The sequence below is a fragment of the Saccostrea cucullata genome, unplaced genomic scaffold (genome assembly GCF_032062105.1).
Source record: "Saccostrea cucullata isolate Sc308-1 unplaced genomic scaffold, CSIRO_AGI_Scuc_v1 ctg5228, whole genome shotgun sequence".
NCBI lineage: Eukaryota > Metazoa > Mollusca > Bivalvia > Ostreida > Ostreidae > Saccostrea > Saccostrea cuccullata.
In genome coordinates this window covers 5,929-32,388 of record NW_026930306.1, presented here as the reverse complement: position 1 = coordinate 32,388, position 26,460 = coordinate 5,929, and the positions used below count along the sequence as shown (strand labels likewise).

The window sequence follows — 26,460 nt, the reverse complement described above, 5'->3', positions numbered from 1 at the left end:
TCATAATCTGTCCATTTCAACAAAAATGACCAGATCTGGAAATATTTGTACAGGAAAAGAACAGGAAGAAGTTATCTTCTTAAAAATTGAAAAAAAAAATTACCGAGCTCCAAAAAGTTAAAATTGACGACATGCAAGATCCCCCAAATGCTATCAAATGCTATTTTGACGGGGATAGGTAACATAGTTAGAGGAAATAATGGTGGCTAGGAAGATAAATCTATAAATTTTGTTTGTATATAGGGAAACAAAGCCATTTATACTGGAATGGGGGGGGGTATCATATACCGCATTGTAACAACCGATCAGAAATATGATGGACTGACATCGTAGGAAAAAAAGGACTAAAATTATGCCATAAATAATTGCATCCTTACCAATAATGCCTTGAAAGCTGTGGGTAATAATCCCCTGAATTTTTGTTCACATATTCATGTACATATTTTCTCATAAAACCACATACAGCTGTATTATGAATAATGTTTTAGATTAAATAAATGTTACAAGTTTTTCAAATAAGAAATGCGAAGATGATGATCAGTGATCATGCTTAAAATTCCTTATAGACAATGCAAATCAATAAGCATGAACATATAAATTCAGCAGGGGGGAAATATCTGTAGACAATTCAACAAGTAATAAATGGCCTAACAATTCATTTGAAAAAAACATGCAATCAGCATTCAACTTAATGACAAATTGTATTTGCCAACCAGGTCATTGTATCGGCCATATAATGTGCGAAATAAAGATATTTAAGGAGACTGTTCAAATCCTCGTTACATTAACTTGTTTGTCAACAGCTTATCTCATTTTAGAACATGGAACATGCCTTTGTGTATCTGATAAACTGGGACATATCAACCCCATTTGCAGGTGATAAGGGTATATTTGCTTACCCAGCAGATATGTCAATCTTAAAAAGGCATAATATATATCAACAATAATAACATTTAATACATTTATTTATGTTAGATATATTTTTTAATTTATCTTGCAATCACATTGTACTGATATTTTTATTCCAAGGAAACATAATATGTCTCTGCACACAGTTCAATGTTCCTCAGATCTCCCAGTAAACTGCAGTATGATGATATACAGAGGTCCGGCTGGTCAGACAGACACACACTCCTGTTTGTTTGAAATGTAGTAATTCCTTGTCATGGGAAGGTGTAGTGGTTTCCGCGCATCTGAGCCAAATTCTAAACTCCTAAAACACAGGTTTAAAATACATGGTATTATTAAAGAAGTCTGAAAAAATTTGCATCAAATTTTTTAGAAATTGTATTAATTTGTTTTCATTGGCAGTTACCTTTTGGCTTGGATGCGTTCTCTATTGATGTCATAGTTAAGTAGATGGGGAGAGACAGCTAAGGGGGTATTTGTTGCATCATCTCCACAAGAAAACTAAAAGTAGAAATATTTTCTATACTTTTTTTAATAAATTAAACCCTTAGACTTATAAAAATCTTTATTAGACTGATAAATAAAATACTTCTGAGTATGTACATCTATTGCTGCTGTTCATATTGTCAAAGCCAGAATTCATGGGTTTATTACTGGTAAATTGCAGGTTTACTTTAAGAAATGCCATCATTTATATTCACAGCCATATTAATTGACTCACCTGAGCGTTCCACAGTGACTGCTGGTCTGTCATGTTGGACAACACGCTGGAGCCCTCGACAAACGTAGGAAGATGTAGGAACTCTGACACACGTTTATGACCTTTCAAACAAAGTTTTTTGAGTGTTTTTCTTTTGACGGTTGCTGCTATCTTGCTGTAAACCTCTGTCCTGTCATACGCAATCTGATTCAGTAAAGGATGAACAAGAAGTAACCCAGACTCTGCAAACACCTCACCAAACCTAAAGAAGATGGCAATTTTAATATTAAGAAGATGGCAATTTTAATATTAAGAAGATGGCAATTTTAATATTAAGAAGATGGCAATTTTAATATTAAGAAGATGGCAATTTTAATAAGAAGATGGCAATTTTAATAAGAAGATGGCAATTTTAATATTAAGAAGATGACAATTTTAATAAGAAGATGGCAATATTAATAAGCTATGCCATGGCAATTTTAATATTATAAAGAAGATGGCAATTTTAATAAAATATTTCACATAATAGGGATGTTTTAGTTTCAAAACAGTAATGCACATCATTGTTGAAGTTTAAGTAAACAGTATAGGATACTGAAATAATTAACCCAAAGCTTACAATTTCCAAATAGATTTGAACAGGTGCCGTCTCTCCTGTTGAAGGAAGTCCATGTTGGTGTGCCAGGTATTGGTGCTTTTTGTCAGCTTCTCATCAATTCTCTTGACGTACTGCTCCATGTCCCGCCTAACGTGTTTACTTAGATCCTCCCCTCTCAGTATCTCCTTAACCCGAGCTTCATGGAAAACAGGTTTGTTCGATATTAAGTTCACAATGTCATGGCTTTCTCTCAAATTAATACATACGTGTTGTAATTTTGGTTTCAAATCACCAATAACTCAGTCAAAAGTCATTATGAATGAATTTATGCTTAATTTAAAGTGATTTTTATTCCCTGCAAGTATGTTTGCTGTTACTTTGTTGTACAATATATAAACATTGACAGTACCTCTAGTATCTTTTACAGATCTAAAGGCAATGTATTGCTCCATCATGAAACGCAGCCTCTTTCTGGGTATGTCCAATGATCTCTCTAGTAAAGACAGCACTGCCTGCAGATAAATATATATTTAATATTTATATATGTTTTAATATTGATCAAATCAATTGGTACAAAAATTCTCTGCATACAGTTAACTTTAGGTAACATCATGTGGTTTCGGCCCTATGCTCTCCAAGGAGCTAATAGGAATAAGTCAACATCATGAGCATTTCAAATATTAATGGTACAAGGTGTAATAAGTGTCAAATACATAGATAAGCAGCTAGTATTGTGTTCTGTAAAACAGATCAGAGGACTTAAGAGAGCCTTACGTAATACAGATTTTTGGATATCTTGTTCTTCTCATAAGCCTCCTCTAACATCCTGATATTCTTCTTCTGGTCCTTTACACTTATCTCTAGTTCTTTATCCCGGAGGCTCATCCTCTGTAAACCACAAAAATAACACATCTCACAATGTACATAAAATTCTTCTCATTTTCCAAAGATCTTACAAAAATTGAGTAGCTATTTGTTTTTATTATACTTCTGTTAAAATGTTTCCTATATAAAGTTCAGAAGGTAAAATAACTATCCTTTATAGTCTACGCATAGCAAAACTATACCCCGGGGTATAGTTTTTGCTATCCACCCTCGGAAAATATTCATGCAATTGTTGCCGCCAATTTTGATTTCCAGCGATAAATCTTTAAACTGATGATGTCATAATGACTTCAGTAGCATTGTGACGTCATCAGGATTTCAGATTATTCTTGCAGAATTATCTTACTCCAAAGAAATTCAAACCTCAGAAATTAAATTATACATCAGTATAATAAAACGTTTATCCACTGGTTGTGAGTGGGGTAGCTCTTTTATCAAACCCTTGACAGGAACTATTCCCCTCGGGCAAGCCCTCGGGGAATAGTCCTCTGTCGCGGGTTTCATAAAAGAGCTATCCCACTCACACCCAGTGGATAAGTGTATAATATTCCCTGATTCCCACATGTTTACTGGTACTTACATTCCTGAGTTCCATTTTGATCTGGGACACAATAAGATTCTCCTGCTCTTTAGCTTTCTCATCGACTGCTTCCTGGAGGTCTGATTGTCTGTATAAGTATAGGAGTATACATGTTATCATCTCTCAGAGATTATTTATACAATTAGACACTTCATGAAATGTTGTACATAATCTTAGCTGATTACTTTGAATGTCTTAAGAACATTTAACATGCTGATAGAAATATAATTACAATTTTGCATTATTTCCTCAAATTTCATATATGACCTTGAGCATTATATAATGCTACTCTTTGATCTATGATTACTCTTGGATAAAATATTGAAACAAATGTTAAAAATTTTATATAACACATAATAAGACAAGTGATGTATTACTCAGGACAAAAAGCTTAATGACTTGTGATTTTAAAAACGTGTTGACTACATTAGTTTAAAATTCAGAAAGATTTTAAAAAGATTTTGTCAAGAGTTAAAAGGAACATAATTCATGCAAAACACACACCATCTATAACAAGCATTATAAGCAACAAGTTAGCAGTGCAGTGTTCTACTTACTTCTTCCAGGACTAAAAAAATTACATTATACACTGTAATTATTGTATATATGTGTTCTTTTTATCGTGTCACTGAATTTGAAGTTTAATTATTAAACTTCAAATTCAGTGACACGATAAAAAGAACAAGCATTCATTTCTGTCATTATAGGTCTCTAATATCCCTAAAATTATGCATAATATATTGAAATCATTTTTCATTCACTATTACAATTTTTTAAATAGATATGTACTCAGTTTTCCTATAAATATGACTTTAATGTGAACTGATTTTTCAAGTTTTTTGCCCTTTTCACTTTAGGTAAAAATCTTGATATGAGTCACGTTCACTGCAGAGATGGCTGAGAAAGAAGGATAACTCTGCACAGTACATGTATACTGTCTCACTTTAATAGTTAAAAACAGCTAGCCGGCTTTTTATCACACAGGTTTGTGTAATGACAATTGACAGTATGAAATATGCTGTGAAATGCTAATACTAACAGATGTTTTGAGGCATCAATATCTCTGAAGATACCAGATTGATTTATCCAATTTTTTGGGGCTGTGGTTGTTTTAAAAAGGAGGGAGATAATATCAAGTTCTAGATTTCAATCTAAATTATGTAAACATCTTTGAACATAAAAAAAATATGCATATGCATACAAAATTATATTTTCAATTGAGAAATATACTTAAATTTAACCTTCAATTTCGAAGACACACCTTTGATGGAACACAGTGAACTAAGTGAAGTTGAGGATTATTGTATACAGGGTTATTTTTGCCCCATGTTATTTTCACCCTTTCACACCTGTAAACGATTTTGTCCCGTTTAAAATTCGTCCAGTCACAGTTTTGTTTAAGAAATTATACTGTGTTCTTTGAATTCACCCGTTTTAAATTCACCCATCTGTGAGTAGGGTGAAAAGGGAGAAAATAAAACGGGGGCGAAAATTTCCCTGTATACAGTACTTACAACAGAGTCATATCTTTATTCAGGTTGTTGTACATCTTCCACACTCGCCGGTATCTGTCCAGCAGGGCCAGATATTTTCTATCCTACAACAAAGGTATTTTTAAGTATTAATGAACTGAAATAAGACACGAAAAAAGCTGTTCTTCCTGTTAGTCATAATTCTTCTTTTTTCAGTCATAATTCTAGTTCACAAATATCATCAACCAAGTTCATAAGGCAACATACAAACATCTATAAATTTTATAAGCTATAATTCTTAACTTTAAATTTCATTGAAGTTTTTATAATTTCATTTTAATTATTTGTATGGCATAATAGTGTGAAATACTCAATGGACTTACTAGTATGATATAAATTTTAAGATGTCTACATATAGAACTAGAAAACTGACCAGTCAGCAAGGGCCCCGCTGAGGGGTATGAATATAAGTGTGCAGCTCATGGAAGGAGGATTTTACCTGATTACATTTTTAAAAAAAACAATATGAAGAATATAAGCAACTACTGTAGTTTTAAAATTTCAAGATAATTCCTGAATGCCCAAAAAACTGTAAATAATAACCTAGCTTGTATTTACCTAAAACAGGGAAAACCTCATGTCTATATAAAAAGTCAATTAAATGTGTATTTAAAAAAGATTTAAGCAGGTGTTTTCTAAATGCAAGCTTTCAATGAATGCAAATATCACCTAGGGTTGACCTCAAAACAAACATCAGTTGCAGACAAAAGTGTTTATTAATATTCATGTGACAGATAAAGATAAGCCTCTAAATTTTCTGCAGCAAGCAAGATAATTAATCCCAGGGGATTAATTGTACTGCTCTCTTGTCCTATTCTTCTAAATTTACAATAAAAACTTTTTTTCAGCAATGAAAGAATGTGGTTATTATCTCATTACATGTTAAAATTAACAACATTAATGCAGCAAAAAAAAAAAATAAATAAATAAATAATAAAAAAAAAAATAAATGATAATAACAAAGAAGGATATCTTAATTTATATCTTGTTTTTTGAATTCAATAAAATCATAACCAAAATAAAGTATGAACATTATTAAAATCCATATTTCAGAGAATGTACACATCATTCAAAATTGATCTTAACTTCAAAACAAACTTCATCTGCAGACAGAGGCAGTATAGTAATTAATCTCAATGTGAAAGATAAAGATAATGCTATGGATTTTCTTTAAGTGGTTAATTAATCCCAAAGGACAAACTGCACAGCCTTCACAGTTTATAATGGGAACTTCTCAGGAGTTATCTCTCTTTTCCCATTCATTCTTATGCATAAATAAGGAAGCTACCCCACCACCCCAGCTCCAAACCAGAAGACATAGAGAACCAAACTTAGCATCAAAATATGTCTTTCTGCCTATTGAATACCATACCAAATTTGAACTTAATTGGGCAACAATAAAAAAAGTTATTAGAAAAAAACAGAAAATTTGTGGACGGAAGAATGACAGACGGACAGACAGACAGACAGACGGACGGACGGACGGACGGACGGACGGACAGAGTGATTACTATAGGGCACCCGCAAATCCTTGCGGGGCCCTAATTAACAGAGTTTTGTCCCTTTGTAAATTCCTAAATATTTTTAGTCTCTGTCACTTTAACAATGGATCTGAAGTAATTGAGTTACTAATATAAACTTCTTGTCGATCTTTAAGTTATATGAAGGTTTTGAGTAACTTACATGGACTTCTTGTCTCTCTGTAAGTTCTTCAAACTTAATCAGCTTTTCCTTGGCTATTTTGAGTCGCAGCGCCAACTTCTTTGTCTCTGTTTTTGAAAAATCAATTTGCCTCATAGTTTTCTGTAAAATATGAAGGTTTTTTCTTCAGTTTATTAATAAAAATATCTAAAATTGTTCACAATAATACAAAACATGCTTTAAGATTCACAGTGTAACACACAAAAAGTATTCTAATCATAAGTAATTCATATCACACATCCCTTCCTGGTGATGCTTTTGTTCTGTACTGTACCTTGGCCTCCTCCATTCGAGCCTTGTTTTCTGTCCGCCGCGCGGCGACTACTTCCTTCGTGGTAGACAGGGTGATAGATCCCTTAATCATCATCCTCATTGTCAGGAAGGCATTGGCGATTATTACTTCTAATTTGTGCATAACTGAAAAAATAAAATAAATATGTATACTTAATATAATATATTATCCTTGCATAAAACATTTTATTATCTTTTTTTTTAATAGAATAAAAAAACTTTAAAGATTTAAGGTCATCATCCATTGCATCCTTTCATTTAAGAAAAAAAACATATCTGTCATTCTGTGTTTTAAAACATCTAAAATATTGTTGAATATTAGACATACATTCTACAACACTTCCAACAAGTAAGGCCAGTAGTTCCTTTGGATCCAGAGCTAACTGCATAAAAAAGAAGTAACAGTTATTAGCTTAATAAAATTACATAGTCCTATGTAGGTAATGTTGCAATATTTTTTTTGAACACATACATAATAAAGGTTCCGATTAATAAATAAAGCATTAAAAATCTACTAATAAATCTCAAATTGCTTGGATGATTTTGCAAATCAAATTGTTGCATGAAAAAGTATTAATTATTGATAATGAGTAGGCTTGAAGATTGATAGTTAATCATCAATCCTACCCGGTACTCATTATTAATAATTCAACGTCTCGCTTCATGACATTCTCTTACACTCCTTTCTATTCTTTACCCGCCTGGTTCTCACCTTGTCCGGTATGAGGGAGCCCAGGGCCTGCATCGCCCGTGAGACGTCCTTTAGGCTCTCTTTTTCTACTATGTTACTGACGTGATCCCGGAAGTGCATGATGGCCCTGAGTACTCGGACTACGTCTTTCTGGAGAGCAAACATCTGTTCCTTGTGTGTGTTCTCTACTTTCTTCACCATTGCTGCATTCCTGTACAATTATAAAAGAGGCTACTTTGAAACTATACTCATGTTTTTGTGTAGTCAAACTAGAATATCATGAACCCGACTGAAGGAAAATTCAAGGTATCCTACTCTTTTTGTCATGCACTGTCACTTGAGATTAGTCAACCCATCTGTAACCCTGTAACTTACGTTTACTGCATAAATATGTACATGTATTTCCATTCTTAAGTGTTTTATAGCATACAAAATATATAATTACTGTAAAATCACATATTTTCGTTGGGTCAATTTTTTCATGGTTTGAGGAAAAAATGTTGGTTCATGGGGATTTGATTTCATGAATGAAAAACTTTTTAGTAGTTGTGCATATGAAATATTACATTTCGTGGCAGGCGTGAATTTGTGGGTCTCCTCATGCCTCGAAAACAATGAAAATTAACCTGTACAAAAATTAGTGATTTCACAGTATTTGATATGGAATCATGGTTTAATTCTATGTACTTGAGAATATGCACCAAAACTGAGATTTTAGCAGAAACAGTTATGCTATAAAGCTAATTTTCCACACATACATACACACATAATGTCCCGTCTTTGTGGAGTTTTGGTTTTATTGGATACCTAATTACCTCAGCCTCTCTTTGACAAGGTGACCTTTGATCTTCTCCAGCTCAGCATTAAAGTCTCTCTTCATTCCAGCCAGGAGAGTTTTGTAGTATGTGCTGTCTTTATCCCCAGTCTCTACAATCTGAATGATAAATATATCTGCTAACACCATGCATAATTATTCAAAAATAACAATAAAACTATTTTTGCTCTTGAATTTGCACAGTAACATGGGAATTGACTTTAACATTGTTGTACATTTTGATCAATTATACAGTCTATCAAGTCTACCCTCATTCCACATGCAACAAAAAATGTTTTTAAAGTGAAATGCCAAGAACCAACAGTTCCAATTCATTATTTAAAAGTTATTCATTATACCTGATAAGTTCATGATATTTATAATCCCAATCATTTCAACATAATCATGGAATCTATATTAGCGACACGTTCATGATTACTTGACAGGATTTTTTCATGATGGGAGACCAATGTTTGTGAATTTCAAGGGTCAACCTAACCCTCAGATCTACATCCCCATGAAATACTTATTTTGTCAACTTACTGATTCAATGAATCCTTTGTCTAAAAGCATTACTCATGAAATATCATCTTCTAACCGACCCCCACCCCTAATTTAAAATAAAATGACTCCCCAGAGTATGTAACACAGTGTCTAACCTGGACCTCTGGTGCGGGGTCTTGCTGGGGTTGTTCTATAGCCACCGTTAGTTCTGCCTCTTCTGCTCGTCTAATGGCATCCTCCAGATCTAACCTCAACTGACGAACTCTCTCTGTAGGTGTTATAAATAAAAACTTGACTTCTTTAATTTTTAACTATTTTTGAAGTACATAAATCATGATCCAGTATGAAAATGGTTACAATATAGACCTGGCCTGGGGGGCCATAAAAGTTAGATGGGCTCACTTTTAATCTCAGTCTCACTTTTTCCAAAGGAATATATAGTGGAAAAGTGAAACTGAGATCAAAAGTGAGCTCGTCTAAGTTTTATGGCCCCCAGGCCTGATGGTCATTGCATTAAAAGACCAGATGCATTGCAGGTGCAGCTATTAGACTATTAGAGCACAATTTTTTGCTTACACAGAAGGTTCACAGCCTTCATTTAGAGTATATTCCCCATCATGAACATTAATCGTCACAGCTGGGTTTCAATCTGATGAATTATGAAAACTGTAGATTCCTAAATATATGCATGGAAATAATTATCATGTAATTTTGCGAGATGCACCAATCGTGAAATAAAAATACTCGCTTTTATTTTCATGGTTGTGAAATCTATGTAAAAGCTCATAATAAATGTCTGTTTGTGAATTATTCTTCTCACACTTTCAAGTTGAAGAGGCCATTCGCGATAAAAAGTACTCGTGAAAAATAAGAAATCTACAGTAATGGTTGGTTTACAGTAGTTCTTGACTCTGGTAGAGACAAACAGACTGTAACTCTAACAAAGATGGATCTGCAGTGCTTGTGTAAGTTGAGTATACAATTTACCTTTCTCTATTCTCAGTAATCTTTCAAGGCTTCTAATTTCATCTTTCATCTTTTGAAGCTTTGCCTGTAAAAACAATCATTGTTTTGCAAGTACAGGTACTGAAAAACTTGGAGGTACATGTACAAATACAGTCAATTCTCGAATTATCGCCATTGGATTCATCGCCATTTTCGCAATACCGCCATGATTTTCCAAGAACGTTTTTCCTGCTATATAAAATTCTCTTTATAACGCCAAATTCTCATACCGCCATCCGCCACCCTGTTTTCAAAACAAACGTCCATTTTTAAGGGTCAACTATCTCGATATACCGCCACAGGTGCGTGCGGTCAGTGAAGCGCGGATAATTGGTTGACGCTATCCCTGTTGTAAAGCGTGCAAAGCCAGACAAGGTACACGTAATTAAATAATTAAATTAGAATTAAATGAACAAAAAAAATTTAATATGAACTGTTAAAATGATTTTATTCTGTTGTTTTGTTTAAAAAATCATTTAGTCAGGGCTTCGCCGAATACGATATTATTTTGATGATGTCTGCTTTAAACAATGCAAAGTTTGCTTAAAAATAATTATACGGTATAAATTGTGAAAGTTTCACGAACAATGATGCCATAAACAATAAATTTATTCAAGAAACTATAATTTACGTACTGTCAGCAATATATCACGACGATCGACCCAGCATGTTTTTTTTTTCAATATCAGACATGCCGATTTACCTGTATTTAAATGCACATGTACAGTCTTTATTTCATAACTGCACATTTTGTTTTAAAGAAATTGTACATAAAAATTACTTTAAAGTATTTTAAAATTTAGAAATAAGTTTTATATACATGTACATGTAATTATAAGAATAGAAACGCTTTATGATATTTCTAAGAACAGTAACTCTACTTCTTGTTTCCTAATGGAAATTCAAATCATCGCCAAATTCGTTATACCGCCATGATTTCTAAACTACAAAAGGTGGCGGTTTATCGAGAATTAACTGTACAGATGTTTAGATATAATGCAACTATGTTTAAGATATATAAAGAAAATGCACATATACATGTAAGTACTATGACTATAACATTTGTTAAATTTTGGCAGGTACCTTTTGGTCTTCAAGTTCTTTTTCTGTCTCATTCAGTTTTAATTGTGTTGAAGAATCTATCACTTTTATGATTTCTATGTAAAATACAAACTATAGTTAAGTTCTTTGCATTTTGGGAAAAATAGTTATAAAAGAGCACCAGTGCCATTGTCTTCATTATTTACTGCTTATGACATACCAAATGAACTACAGCTGAATTTACATTAAAATGAAAATCATTCCCATTAAATCACAAAATTAATTTCAAGATAAGATTACTCAAAATGTATAAATTAATTTATTCCAAGTTTGTAATTGAAACTTTTAACTGAGAAAATGCTATCTTTTTTAAATGTATCCAGTCCTCTCTGTATTAAATCACATGTTTTACCTGGTGGGGGCGGTGAGGGAGGGGGAGGGGGCGTGCCTGCCCTCACTTTCTCCACCACCTTGGGTTTTTTGGCCAGTTCCTCTTGTAGGTCCTTGATCTGGGCATCCTGTTTCTGACATTTCTGTGATATCTTGGCATTATTCTCCTCTGCTTTGGCCTGCAAAAAGTAAATTAAAAAGATGACTTGAAAAATACTTCAAATGGAAGACAGAGAAAAATAGAGAACTGGGTACCTGCATTTTTTATGAGATTAATTACAAGCATGAATATTCAAAGTTTACCAGCAGATGCTTCTTTTCATCCAGTTCTGTGGTTATCTTTCTGACATTTTTCTTCAGTTCCTCCAATTCTTTGCCTTTACCTTCAACATCAGTCTTTGCATTTTGTAGTTTCTATGAAAAAGATATAATGAAGAGGACATCCTAGTGATTGGACACCTGATAAGCATCAACTTGATTATACACCATATAGGGATGCTTGCATATCAACATTGCTAACAGCATAAACATTACAGTAACTGTAGATTCCTAAATATACGCGTTGAAGTAATTATCGCGTAATTTCACGAGAAGCACCACACGCGAAATAAAATTACTCGCCTTTATTTTTATTGTGCTGAAATCTATGTAAAATCTCTTGATCCATCGACCATTTGTGAATTATTATTCTCGCAATTTGACATGGAATAGCCCATTCATGGTAATAAGTACTCGCGAAAATTAAGGAATCTACAGTATTTTGTGAATTGGGTATAAAATTTTACCAAATGCATGAGGCATACAAATAAATTTTTCAAAAAATTAATAAAAAAAAAAACTTGAGATCATGATGCCAAAAAAAAATACAATATACTTTTCAACCTATGAAGCAGTTTAAATGTTTCAAAGAAAAAAGACAGTGCTACAGTGGGTAATCATTTAAACAAATGATGACCAGTTTTACAATGAAACGATAACTGTCAAAAGTGGATAAATAACCCACAATTTATTTTTCAGAAAAAGTACCTAGTCACTAAAAGTTATGATTTATGAATCATAAGGTGCTCACAATGTTTATTGACAGCCAGAATCTAATTGCTCCTTTTTTTTTTTTAAAAGAATCGTTATTATAAATTACCATTTTTGCATCCTCTGCCGCTTTTCTTTTTTCTTTCAACTCAGTGTTACGTTTCTTCATACCAGAAGAGAGTTCCTTAAACTGTGATTGACCTTTTTTAAAAACTGCAACAAAAAGTTTCAAAATGAGAATTTAAATAACCCCCCAGTTCTTACTTTGAATAAAAAAGATTTTAATTTCAAATGCTCTAAAATATGTTACCGTATAATCCCAATTAACCACCCCTGCCCCTATCAGCGCCCCCTAGGTCTTTTTTCAGTTATCAGAAAATAAGGGCCCCTTGTACAGTGACTAAAAACATCTATAATTGTATCAAAAGTCTGCCAAAATTTGAAGAAAGTGAAAATGTAACTTGTCTATTTTCCAATTTCTCGGTGGAAACTGAATCATATAGCATAATTTGGGTGGATTATCGTCACTTAAAGTAAAGTTAGACATTATTGTAGTGGTTCTTTAAAATTTTTGAAGTTAAAAAATGACTTTAAATTATATAAAGAGAATACCAAAATAAATGCCCCCTTTTCGCAATTTTCTAAGCATTCGGGGCGGTTAATACGGATTATACAGTATTTATTTTGTGTAAGAATTCACAAATTTTAGTTTCATACGAAGACATTGAACAAAAAGTGTTGTTGTCTCAAAGAAGGACATAAATTGCTACAAAAAATTTTGAATTGGTCCCTCTGTTGTGGCCTCAACCTTGCTACAGAAGATATGATTAGAACAAAAATTATATAAAGTATAATGGTATTTACACTTCTTAAAAAAATCAAACGTAGCTCTGCTGTTTAATAAAATGATATCTGGTCTATATACTCGCACATACATTGCCAGCTATATAAAACACTGAAACGAAAAATAGACACTCTGAAATCAGAAAAGCTTACCTACTTAAAACATTGTTTTATGTGAGGCTAGAGGTTCTCTGATCGATATATTTTGTGGAAACATAAAATGTGACACTGACTATTTTTGTAGGTAGCATTCTTGGTCCACTTCATGGCATCATCAAATGTACTCATGACCATCTTCACAGCTGAGTCCCACTTATTCTGGTCAGAGAGGAGAAGTCTCTCTATAGGAACAAAATATCAGAAGTTGATCAATCAATTAGCTGAACCAATTTCAATTTCATTTTGACTTAAAACTCAAAATATACTTAAAATAATAAATAAATTGGGTTTTTTATTCATACTATCATAATTTCCTAAATGTTAATTTCAACCATGACCTAAAAAGTCTGTAAATTATTTTTTTCTGATTTAATCCTTTTTGTCTGAATTGTAGTCCAAAAAATCTGAAGCCAGGAAAACGTTGGACTATTTGAATTGAAGTAGTCACTACTTTACCATCAATAACATCATTACTCTCAATGACAACTTTACCATCAAAGACAGCATTACCATCAATGACAACTTTACCCCATCATTGACAACTTTACTGTCAATGACAACTAAACCAGTAATCACAGACAACATCATTGTCAAAGACAACCTACCCCAATCAGTGACAACTTTACTGTCAATGATAACTTAACCATCAATGGCAAATCAATTATCGATTAAAACTCAATCAACACTGAAAATTTTACCATCAATGACAATAGTTTTCTCCTGTTCTTTGGCCTGACCCACTTTAGCGATTTCCTTTTGTTCCATAATGATAGCATGAGTTGTCGCCAAGAGACTGTTCCCAAGGTCCATCACTTTTTCACTCAAGCTTCCATATCTATGGATAGCTGTCCTAAAATCAAAATTTAAATACATTTTGTATTACATTTCACAACTGTCTCGTGGAAGACCAAGACTCAACTTTTAAAAATGTTATCACAGATGTTAATTATCTATATAAATAATGTTTAAGGAAAAGTCTTACAAATAACAGACAAACAAATTTTGATCAGTAAATTTTTTTTAAACTTTGTTTCAAATAAGCAAAAACTTATTTCACAAATCAAAGAGAGCTGTGTATATATTTGGTTAAGGTTTTTATAATGTACATGTACCTGATAGTGCCTTATACCTATATGACATGACTTTGTCTAATACCTACATGACATGGCTATGTATTTCTTGGAAATGTCTGCTCATCTGAAAAAGTTCCTCCTCACTTGGGAGCTCACTAAGCTGAAATGACACTTAATTTCTATCATATTAGTTGGAACTTTCTGAAAGAAAATAAATCAGTTGAGTCAATTTAATTTGTCTATGTTGCATAGGCAGGTCATGAGGAAATGACCCTGAATGGAGTTTCTTCAGACCCTAGCTTGTGTAGCCTGTCATCTATGTGAGTGGATCAAAGGATCATCTGATTTTAATTGGATTGCAAAGCTTTGGAATTGTTCAATTATATACATCTACATTACATTTCAAACATTTTTTAAAATAAAAAATTTCTTCCTTAGGTAATTATCATTTAGTTACATTTGTTCACCTATATTGTTGTGAAGATAGAACTTTACCAGGTCTGTACTATTGAGCCAGTGGTTGACTTCTGTCAGGAGAGCGTACCTCTCCTCTGTAGTTCCTCTGTAGGACTCCACCCTCTGCATCACCGCTCTCTCTTTATACATCTGTAACCATGACGATACAATAAATTATACAGAGACAGTGCATACTGCAAATAAATGTAAAACACTGTAATAGACTGCATCAGATAATGAGCAAAATGTGTACTAATTAAATGTAAACTAGAACTGTCCAAACGGGACAAAATACCCCCCGCTGGGTTTTTCAGAAGTAAGTTTTTCCATAATAAAAATATGTATCAAACACCAATTATGAAATTTTTATTCCAGTGACCTTGAACTTCCCTAGATAATCTTGGGTCAAGGTCATGACACACCCTTGGGTCATGGGCAATCTTTCAGTGAAATGAGAACCTACCAAGTTTATCCATAAGAAAGATATGGACCGGACACGAATTATGATATTTTTCTTCCAGTGACCTTGAACTACCCGAAATGACCTTGGGTCAAGGTCATGACACACCCTTGGGTCATGGGCAATCTTTGTGTGAAATGAGAATCTACCAAGTTTATCCATAAGAAAGATATGGACCGGACACGAATTATGATATTTTTCTTCCAGTGACCATGAACTTCCCCAAATGACCTTGGGTCAAGGTCATGACACACCCTTGGGTCATGGGCAATCTTTGTGTGAAATAAAAACCTACCAAGTTTATCCATAAGAAAGATATGGACCGGACAGGAATTATGAAAATTTTCTTCCAGTGACCTTGAACTTTCCAAATTGACCTTGGGTCAAGGTCATGACACATCCTTGGGTCATGGGCAATCTTTGTGTGAAATGAGAACCTACCAAGTTTATCTATAAAAGATATGTATCAAACATGATTTTTGAAAATTTTCTTCCAGTGACCTTGAACTTTCTCAAATGACCTTGGGTCAAGGTCATGACACACCCTTGGGTCATGGGCAATCTTTGTGTGAAATGAGAACCTACCAAGTTTATCAATAAGAAAGATATGGACCGGACACGAATTATGAAATTTTTCTTCCAGTGACCTTGAACTTCCCCAAATGACCTTGGGTCAAGGTCATGACACACCCTTAGGTCATGAGCAATCTTAGTGTGGAGTAGTAGATTCTAATGTCCCTCTGTAAGAAAGATATGGACCGGACACGATTGCACAGACAGACGGACAGACAGACAGACGGACGGACGGACAGACGGACAGACAGACGGACAGACGGACAAGGTGATTCCTATATACCCCCCCAAACTTCGTTTGCGGGGGGTATAAAAATACATGTATATAAAACAACAAAATACTGTAAACCAACTTTTATTTGCGATGAATTTATTTCGCAATTCACTGAGGGTAAAGTAGTTTGCAATTATCAATTTTCGAGGCCGAGCCTTTTTTATTGATCTGTTGTCAATGGACACAGATACTTTAAGAATTTGGTTCATGCAAGAAATATTCACAATGACGAGGCTTTCATAAAACTCATTTTATGCTCACGATTAAAAGATTGTTTAAAACTAAACAATAAAATGTCTTTGTTTTTTAGTACGGGAATTATCATTGCAACTTAAATGCAGAAAAAATCACATAATCTGCGGGAGCAGATTTTGAATTTTTTGTGCTCAGCAGTGACATTAATTCCCGTAAGATAATACCTACTTGATCAGAGATGATTTTACAGAAATGACAAAGGCAGTCTCCCTACAATGAACTCATTAATTAAAATCTTGAAATGGAAATATTTTTCAAAATACTTCTTATATTTCCAAGACTATCTAAAAATGGATTGATACCATTTGTTGTTTGTTGCACTTTTAACCCTGCATTTTTGTAATACAGGGAAACTTGTCTAATCTGATTATTACGTTTTGTGTTGGAACAGACAGTAACATGATAAGATGGGAATGAAAAAGGCTTCGAATTCACACCCTGAAATGGATTGCACAAGTGTCACATTGAACAGTTTTCACCTATTAATAACAATATACTCCCACATTTATGCTGAAATATTTTTAAATTTGTTACAATGCTGTATATCATAAATTTAAAAAGTGTAAACATGATGATGCAAATATTTGTAAAATGAAGAAAAATTGTCCAATGAAAATAAATAGGTGAAAATCTTTCATGTCAATCATCAGTTTCGGACAAATCCATGCAGTTATCTCAAAGAACATTGTCCAGATAAAATCATGTATGTGTCAACACATGGTTAAATAAACCTCGATCCATCTTTGTCCCAAAAGGACTTGGAAAAAGTTTTCATATTAGATAAATGTATCAATGAATGAACAAGTCAATGAATGAACTAGAAAGAGGTTGATATCTGTGATTATACATGTAGTCATATGAAATATTCTCACCTTTTCTCGTCTCTGCTTCATAATTTCCAAACTGTTGATTGGCGGAAATTTGGTGGCCTTCAATATAAAATAATTTTCAGCAAGAGAAAAATGAGATTGAAATAAATCAGCTGAATATTGCAGTACTTAATAAGATATGAAATATATGTGTGCCATGCATGTTATTTCATCTCATCAAAGTGTTGCTATTTGCACAATTTTTTGAGTGAAAAACAAAGATGTGTTTGAATCAAGGTGTAGAGACACTGTCAAATTACATAAGATTTACACCTTACACCTGCTTTCAGTTCTCTCCATAAGATGATGTTATATGTAATAAGCAAATGATTCCTAAAGGCCCTTTCACAATTGGCGCACGAGCAGAAGCGACAAAATATTCGTGCAACCGAATAATTTTGGTTAGGATCGTAAACTGTTGCCAAAATAATCGCATATGAAAAAAGTGTTCGTACGAAATTTGCACGATCCAAAGCGACTGTTGTGCATTAAATCTTGCGATATATCTTGCGTCTATATGCGACTGTTGCAGAATGAAAGCGAGTGTTGCAAGATAATGCGATAGGATTGCACGACTGATCAGGTAATCGGACGATTGAACGTGCGACAAAACGATTGGACGTGCGGTGCTCGTGCGCTCATGCATTCCATAGTACGAATGTTCGTGCGAGTCAGAGGGCCGGGTATATATACCACAGTTTCCGACGCTCTTCAGTTGATATAGTTAAGATGCTTATAATTATACACGGTATATATACCTGTTGCAAAGCATGGCAATTGAAGGTGATAAATTAAACAATGATAGTAAAACTTTGCAAGATTACATGAGACATGTTGAGCAACAGTCTCATGATCGCAAAACACACGCAAAGACAGCTGCGATTCATCTTACGATCTTAAAATATTGTGCATCACTCTTACGAGTACCGGTACATAAAACGTTGTGAGACCTTCGTACTAATTTTCGTGCGTTGAATTGCGATAATTTTGATTGCATTTGGTCGCGTCTGAATAGTGTGCATGTTGACTATTTTGAGGAGACTTGATGCGACCACTAAAACACATGCAATGAATGCGAGACATCGTGCAACGTATAGCTCGTCAAAAGCTAAAATTTTCCGATCGCAAAGTGTTGTAAAGTGCTCGTGCGCCAATTGTGAAAGGGCCTTTAGGCACGCCAAATTCACAAAAATGAGATAATCATACCGAACACCGAAAACAATCATTTGCGATTGCAAAACATAGATTATCTGATAAATACAGTTTCACGATTTGTAAACTTAGTTTACAAACCGTTAACTATAGTTAACGATCTGATAAATATAGTTTCACGATTTGTGAAACTATGATTAACAACTCTTAACTATAATTTACGATTGTAAACTATAGTTTACAAACGTGAATCTATGTTTATCAACAAAATCTATTGTTAACGCTTATTACAGACAGATAAACTTAGATTATCATTCGTAAACTATAGTTAACAACCGTTAAATATAGTTTTACAGATGAAAACTATACTTAACGAATCGTTAACTAGAGTTTACGGTTTGTAAACTATAGTTTACAGTCGATAAACCTAGTTTATCAAATGTGAAACTAGGTTTATCTCATTTTTGTGAATTTGGCGTGCCATACATAAAGATTCCATTATCATAGTGAATTTTATCAAATTTTAATGCATGCTAGTATACTTTTCATTAGTTGCTTTTTATAATACATGGCTATTAGATTTTCATTAATTTGATACAAATTATTTCACTTCACATCAATTTAAAGCAAAATAAATATTTAATAAGCATACCTGTGAAAAGGGCTTAATTTTCAGATGTTAATTCCTGTTAGTTACTTACTGCAGCTAAATCTTCTCCCTCTTCATACATATCCACACAGTATAAAACCTATAAAACAAGTAGGACTAAATCACACATTAACTCTCTTTTATTCTTGGAAAAACTAACACTTTTTACATAAATGTATAAGGTTTTGTTTTATTCTATTCAATACATGTTCATGTTCTTTCTGATAATCTTAACATTAGTTCCCAGTGTCCAATATGAATTGTTTTATAATAATTAAAATTGTTTTCAAACTTTTATAATCATTTTGTATTATATAAACATAGAATCGAGATGTGTCACGTATCAAGATTTCATTGTTTTGAAGTCTTTCCTGGCACATTTTACTGACTTATTAATTCCTACCTCTTTCACTCTATCTTTGATAGAGACCAGTTCATCCTGTATATCTTTTCGTAGACGAGAATTTTTTCCAGCGTCAATATCCTCTACAATTTGACCTACGTCTTGAGAAGCAATGAGAAGTGCTGAGTCAGGGCTTTGACTAATGCTCATCTCCAAACCTAGTATATATAGACAAAGTTCAAGAACTTGATGATTTCTGCTGCTGCACACACATTGATTTTATCAAAATGAATCTTTTTGTAGAGGGTGATATTTAAAGACATATCCCTCACAATTTTATGGATTCAAAGTTGAAAAACTGCATTTATTTTCATTAAAAAACAATTCTGAATCTGAAACATATTTTTTTTAGATGTAAGACATACACAAACAGATGTATACTTTTGCTTTAAAAACTTGCAAATTTAAAGTAAAAAGTATTGAAAAATTATGTAAAATCTGCTTAAAATATAAACGTAATACTGAAAGTTCTAAAACATTTGTTACTTTACAAATGTTTGAATTATGAATACAATTAAACTTGTTTAGTATGAATACGGATATTGTGAATTCACGGACGTAGTGAAGTTATCTTGGATCCCCAGTTATACAAATTTAACAATTCCTTACATGGATATAGCGAAGTAATTTCACAGGTCTTAGCGACTTCTTATAATCGAGTTTTACTGTATCAGGAAAAACATTCTACTTGAAAAGTACAATAAAGAAGTTTTCTACACGAGGAGGAGTTATTGCCCCTAGGAATTTTTTTTAAGATTGAATAATTGATAAGATAAAGGAAATATTCAATTTTAAAGATTATTTTATTAAACAATAATTTTCATTACACCTGTTGAAAGCATTCTTTCATAAGATAAATTTCTTGTGGGTATGAAATTAAATTAATAACGCTTTTTGCAAAAACCTATGGCATCACACGAGGTTGTAATACAAATTTTTTGCTTAAAAAAAGCTTTGTTGTGAATTAATCTGCAAAAAGATGCTTAAATAGTACGGTATTGCCCTAGATTTAAGGAATTTGAGTAACAGATTGGATGACAATGATGTATTAGATCTAACTTCAGGGCTCGACATTAACTTTTTTCCCTACTTGTCCATTCGGACAAGTGACCAAGATATTTACTTGTCCGAACTTCAACTTCACTTGTCCGAAAAAATTTTCATTGAATATCTTATTCTGTCAACTTGAAAACTATTACATAAATGAAAAAAAATTAAACATGCTTGATTTATTAGTCTTGTTATTGATAAAAAAGACAAACACATATAAAACAATTAAATTTTATCTACACAACCTGACCTGACAACAACATAAATGTTTGCAAGTGAATCTCTAATTCAATCAGATTTATTCCAAATCGGCAAACATCGCAAGATCCACGCCATGCATGGTATGGATGCAATTAGTGAATATCGATCCCGATCAAGTATAAACTTCAACTTACATACTTGATATCGGGATCGAAATTCGGGTTTATGTACTGCTTCCGTTTGTATTCGATAAACTTATCAATTAAATCGATAGTTGTTTTTTATTATTATTCAAAGACTTCTTTACATGAAAAATCACTTGTCCAATCGGACAAGTGCCCAGCAATATTCACTTGTCCGTAATTGTTTTTCATTGGTACCGGACAAGCGGACAAGCGTTAATGTCGAGCCCTGAACTTACCATGTACTCTCTGATTGGCTAGTTCTTGCAGGAGCTTTTCTAAATCTATCATGGTAGGTGGCTTCTTGACAAGTTTTTCACTTGACGTCCCTTCAGGTACCTGAAGTGTGAAAGGTTCAGTTCAATTTTCAGTTCAATTTAATTAATGATACCCTACATGCAAGTACATCAATTTGAATCTCCCGAAAGGTAATAAATTAATGAATTATTGCCACTTGCAAGCACTAAAAGTAAAACATTAAATTTTATTATTTAGGGTTCTTAAAAAAACATCTATTCTTTCAATGATGCAGTTCAGTACTAGCTGATTAGAACTTTATACTCTCTATACATTTTCAAAGAATTTTTTTTAGGACATTGCCAGGCAATGTCTAAAAAAACTAGCTTTAAATTCACTATATAATAGTAATCATTGATATTTTGTTATATTAGTGTAACCTTGTTCAAGTCTGGGGAGAATGCCTCTTTCCTCACGTGGTCAGTGACAATCCCCCCTCTCCTCTTGGACTGTCCCATTCTCTCCGGTGAGGGTGAGCTGTTTTCATCAGAATCGACCTGCCTCCGTTTCCGCTGGCCCGGTCTGGGTTCCGGTGACGTATCATCTGGACTGAGCCGCTTCGCCTTGCTCCCAGTTAACTGGTCTGTGATGGACACCAGTTTTGAAAACCGTACTTTTCTATTTTCTGTCGCATTGGTAAGAGTGCCCAAAAAGTTTTTCTGGAATAAACTTAATGATTAATATATTTGACATTTAGTTTTGAAATATATACTTTTGTATAACAGTATGTGACTGTGTGTCCTACAGGTTTTCCTAGGCCGACAACTGTATCCTTACCCTTTATTACATGAAGATTATTCAATATTGGATAATGCATTTTCCACTAGCATCTTAAACTATAAATTATTACTTTCGTACATTTGTTATATGCATACTTTCAAATTTTAAACATATACAAATAATTTATATATTAAAAATAATTATAAAACTAGAAAGTCTGCAATTGCAAGCAATAGCGTATGTCACCTCAAACTGGACAAGACTTTCATTTTTTGTATCACTAAAACAATTCCCATTAGCTAAGCTTGGACAACTATCAATTTGTATCAGTCCTTTCAGTACTTTGATTTAAAAATCAAACTTCAAGATTTTTTACGTTCCCCTGGTTTCCATGGCAATAATCGATTATTTGAAAATTTTAAATGTGATTCATACAACTACAATTACTAATCACTAAAATAAAGAAAAGTTTCATGACGAAGGTTCAAGTGACCAGAGAGAACACTCGTGGACAAAATTCATCGCTTTTTGCAGGTTTCCATGGCAACGGTAGCCATTTTGAAACTGAATGACCACACAACACAACTACAACCAGTGATCCTCCTTTCAGGAAAGTGTCAGGAATACTGTTCCAGTTATCTCCGAAAAACAGCCTGAATTACAAAAACATGTGTGCAATCGCAATATGTCGTCCCCGACTTCGTTCAGGGTGACATAAAAATCAATGCTGTATTGCAGTTAAGCATTTCTATACATGTAACAAGGTATCTTAAAACAATTGAAGATTCACAAAAGCCTGAATAACAACTTTAACTGCAGTAAACATTTTCTGCCATACAATGGCTCTTTAAATTCAGAAGGTTGTAAAAAAAAAAAAAGTCAAGAAAAAAATTGGAAAATGTTTAGAAAATTTGAACTCAATTTAGATTTTAGGTTTTCATTTTCCTTTGCATCTCTTTCTAATAGTAATACATTCTTGGCCTAAATTATCAAAATATTCATATTTATTTCTATCCATTATTAAACAAATACTATCTTTACTTTATTATTGAGGTGAAGCTTATCTGTCGATGAAAAATTTATGATCAAATAATTTGAAAACACCAGTTTACTGATAAGAGGTAAAGGTAAATACAAACATGTCAAAGTAAGAATTTCAATAACAATTTGGATTTTAAATAAATAAAAGTGTTCCACATTTTAACAATGCAGAGCACTTCTTGCTGGGGATCAATGGAATTACAAAATTATGCTACAAATGCATTTTGCCTTCATGTACAATCCTAACTTATCAAAAATTCATTCCAATTTTTAATTGTTCTAAAATTGATTTTTTTTTAAATAAAAGATTTTTCCCTATGATGGTCCCCAACCTAGCCTCAAAGGGTTTTTAAAATGCTACTTCATTTATTAAAGGTATCTCCCATTTAAAGAGGGTTTAGCCCTTAATTTATACAAACAAGATTCATCAAAGAGACTTCGAGATTTTTGAAAATTATGTTTGAAAATGAAACCTGTGTGATTTTAAAGAGGTTATAGGTTGAATATGTACAAAAGTGGATTACATGTAGTTTGAAAATAGAGTAGACGTAAAATCACTACACACTATATTGTATGAGGTGTCAAGCTGGATAAATTTAGATATAAAAATCTATTTCATATTAGTTTATTACACTTTGAATGTCCTCACGACAAGATTTCGATCATGAGACCAAACAAAATGTAAGTAAATTAGTTGATACAGTTATATTAATGTACAGTCATCAACCAATACCGGCAAATCTAAACATAGAAACCATGCAGTACTGTAGCATTTGCATTCAAATCAGTTCAACTAACCGCAAGTTGGTAGGAAGAACCACCAAGAAGTGAAGAGATCACTGTAAAATAGGTTTTTTCATATTTTGGATAGGAGTAATTTTATTTTACCAAATGAATTTAATTTAACTTTTTTTGCCAAGAAATGTCTGGATTATAAATATATTTCATTTTTGTGTGTGTGTGTGTGTGTGGGGGGGGGGGGGGTGGAATGTACCCCCCCCACACACACACACACACAAAATGATGAATTGATCCACACACACACACACACACACACACAAATGATGAATTGATCCACACTTATGTAGCTATAGTATGATATTCTTTTAACATAGGTGAATTACTTTGCGGTTTACAGCTCTATTCTGCTTTAATATTGACAGTTTCCTGTCATCCTGGACTGGGGTCCTACTCCTGTCTGGACTGATTCCCTGCCTATTGGTTGTCCCACCTTTGTTACTATATTTAGATTTTTCAGGACTTCTTAGAGGACTTGGCTGGCTTTCCCTGTTCCTTGGTATAAGCTTGTTTTCCTGTACAAAGCTTCTCAGCCTCTTTCCTAGAATAAAGAGCAATTAAACCACAATATTATTGTGTTAAAGCGCAGAATTTATGTAATTGAAACATTTTTTTAAGTGTGCATCTAAAGTAAATTCAATATCAAGGCCGTAACTACCATTGAGGCAAGTGAGGCAAATGCCTCACTAAATTTTTAGAATTTTCTGAAAAGTGAAAAAGTGTTAAACTGAACTTATGAATTATGTGTGTCTTCGTGCTAAGTGAATAATTTCAACTTTTGTTTCGATTTATGTAAATCGTTCATCTCGCCAGGTGCCTCAAAATCATTTAGAACGCATGTAAAATATAATTCAAAATGTTTGTTTTGTAAACTGTTTGATTGTTAAAACATCCCTTCTAAGAATTTCTCATTCATATTGAGACACCACTACTTGCCGGTGGAGGACTGCAAGTTTTAAATCTGCACTAGGCTTTCAGGGTCACTGAAGATGATTGAACAGTGAAATATCTTTTTGTGCCATCACTTACTGTGATATAGGACCTCGATTTTTACGGTCTCATCCGAAGGACCGGTCTCCACACCCCACAGTGGGATTCGAACCCGCGATGTAAGGATCAACTCCTTAGTCTGCGGCTCTAGAGCATACGGCCATACGCTCTAACCACTGTGTCATGCGAGCGACAATTCAAAAACGTAATTACTTTCTAAGGTTAAATCTTTTATTTTCTGATAACCAGGTTTCAGGATTCCCCTCCTCCTGGAAACCCCACATCACTGGCTATCAGGTACTACCCTTGCCCCGTCTGGGACTAGAAATGCCCAACGGCAACACCCTTGCCTCACTAAAAATTGGAACCTAGTTACGCGGCCTTGAATATTGCAACATGGTATTTTAAATTTAACAATCCGGAAAACAAGCCCCCATATTTATATTAACAAGAATAGATATGGGTTACCCCATATCCAAAGATATTCGACTTTTAGATTTAATGTGTTTAACAGTGTTTATAATGACTTTAATTAAAAAAAACTGCAGTCTAATTATGGAATTGGTGTAAATTTCGTAAGTCCGTAGCATTACGGTCCTAACAAACAGTACACATACCTGTGTCTGCAAGACCAACATTAGCCTAGGTCTACACACGTGCGATGGAGTTGTCAAATTCGGAGAAACACGTTTTGTTTTGCCGAGAAGTTACGATGGCAGACAAAACTTTTCTTTTCTTAATTAGATCATATGAATACGAATTCTGATTAATAAAAATTATACAATCCCTGTTGACATGGTTGAACTATAGTTTGTTCTATCATTTGCATCTGCAACAACTTGTGTTTAAAATGGGAGGGTTAGGAAAATCAGGACCGGCTCGGAAAATTCTAAACTGAAAACCTTTTTTTGTTTTAAAAATTACTGAAATATACTAATGTAATCGTCGCAGAAATTACTTACATAATTCAAGTTCTATATGAAATGGTATGCTAAACTTCAACACGTACGAACCCTAATCTCCGACCCAGTTCTCGTTTTGCTACACATTTTATACCCTACAGTTTACCAAGTGTACACACGAGCAGAAAGCCCCCATATTTATATTAAAAACTACTATGATCACCAGATAATTTATACATACGTACATGTACACATGTATAAATTTATTAAACTCTCACTATTATGATCAATTACGAACCCAACGTTGATAAAAATTGTGAACAGATAGTAATTTAATGTTAATACAAACAACTTCACACAAAAGAAGAGCTTTAGATTCACCTCTTGTTTTCATGTCTCCCTCAAAGTTTTAGCGCCTTCTTCATGTCAACAGTACACACGTG

The 26,460-nt window shown here is 33.4% G+C and overlaps 1 protein-coding gene across 1 annotated transcript; it reads right to left on the bottom strand.

The window, feature by feature from the left end:
• Window positions 1–999: 999 nt before the first annotated feature.
• On the bottom strand, window positions 1,000–26,460 carry LOC134283651 (uncharacterized). Its single transcript, XM_062766151.1, has 30 exons — window positions 26,399–26,460; window positions 24,509–24,666; window positions 21,947–22,225; window positions 21,509–21,608; window positions 19,837–19,994; window positions 19,486–19,533; window positions 17,636–17,692; window positions 15,241–15,351; window positions 14,832–14,905; window positions 14,371–14,522; window positions 13,747–13,854; window positions 12,780–12,883; window positions 11,945–12,055; window positions 11,664–11,820; window positions 11,294–11,367; window positions 10,193–10,256; window positions 9,361–9,473; window positions 8,703–8,821; window positions 7,909–8,098; window positions 7,525–7,579; window positions 7,180–7,322; window positions 6,888–7,007; window positions 5,187–5,269; window positions 3,673–3,760; window positions 2,982–3,095; window positions 2,617–2,719; window positions 2,229–2,403; window positions 1,631–1,871; window positions 1,316–1,410; window positions 1,000–1,213 (listed from the first exon to the last, which is right to left on the bottom strand). The coding sequence occupies exons 1-30, from the start codon at window positions 26,409–26,411 to the stop codon at window positions 1,117–1,119; spliced, it is 3,504 nt and encodes a 1,167-aa protein (XP_062622135.1). The 5' UTR covers window positions 26,412–26,460; the 3' UTR covers window positions 1,000–1,116.

What these genes read in the sequence shown, in the direction of transcription:
- LOC134283651 (XM_062766151.1), bottom strand. An exon ending in TCAAAGATAGAGTGAAAGAG is followed by an intron (nt 19,534 to 19,836) that starts GTAGGAATTAAT and finishes CTTGTTTTATAG; the next exon opens with GTTTTATACTGTGTGGATAT. An exon ending in GGCTCAATAGTACAGACCTG is followed by an intron (nt 14,906 to 15,240) that starts GTAAAGTTCTAT and finishes GTGTCATTTCAG; the next exon opens with CTTAGTGAGCTCCCAAGTGA.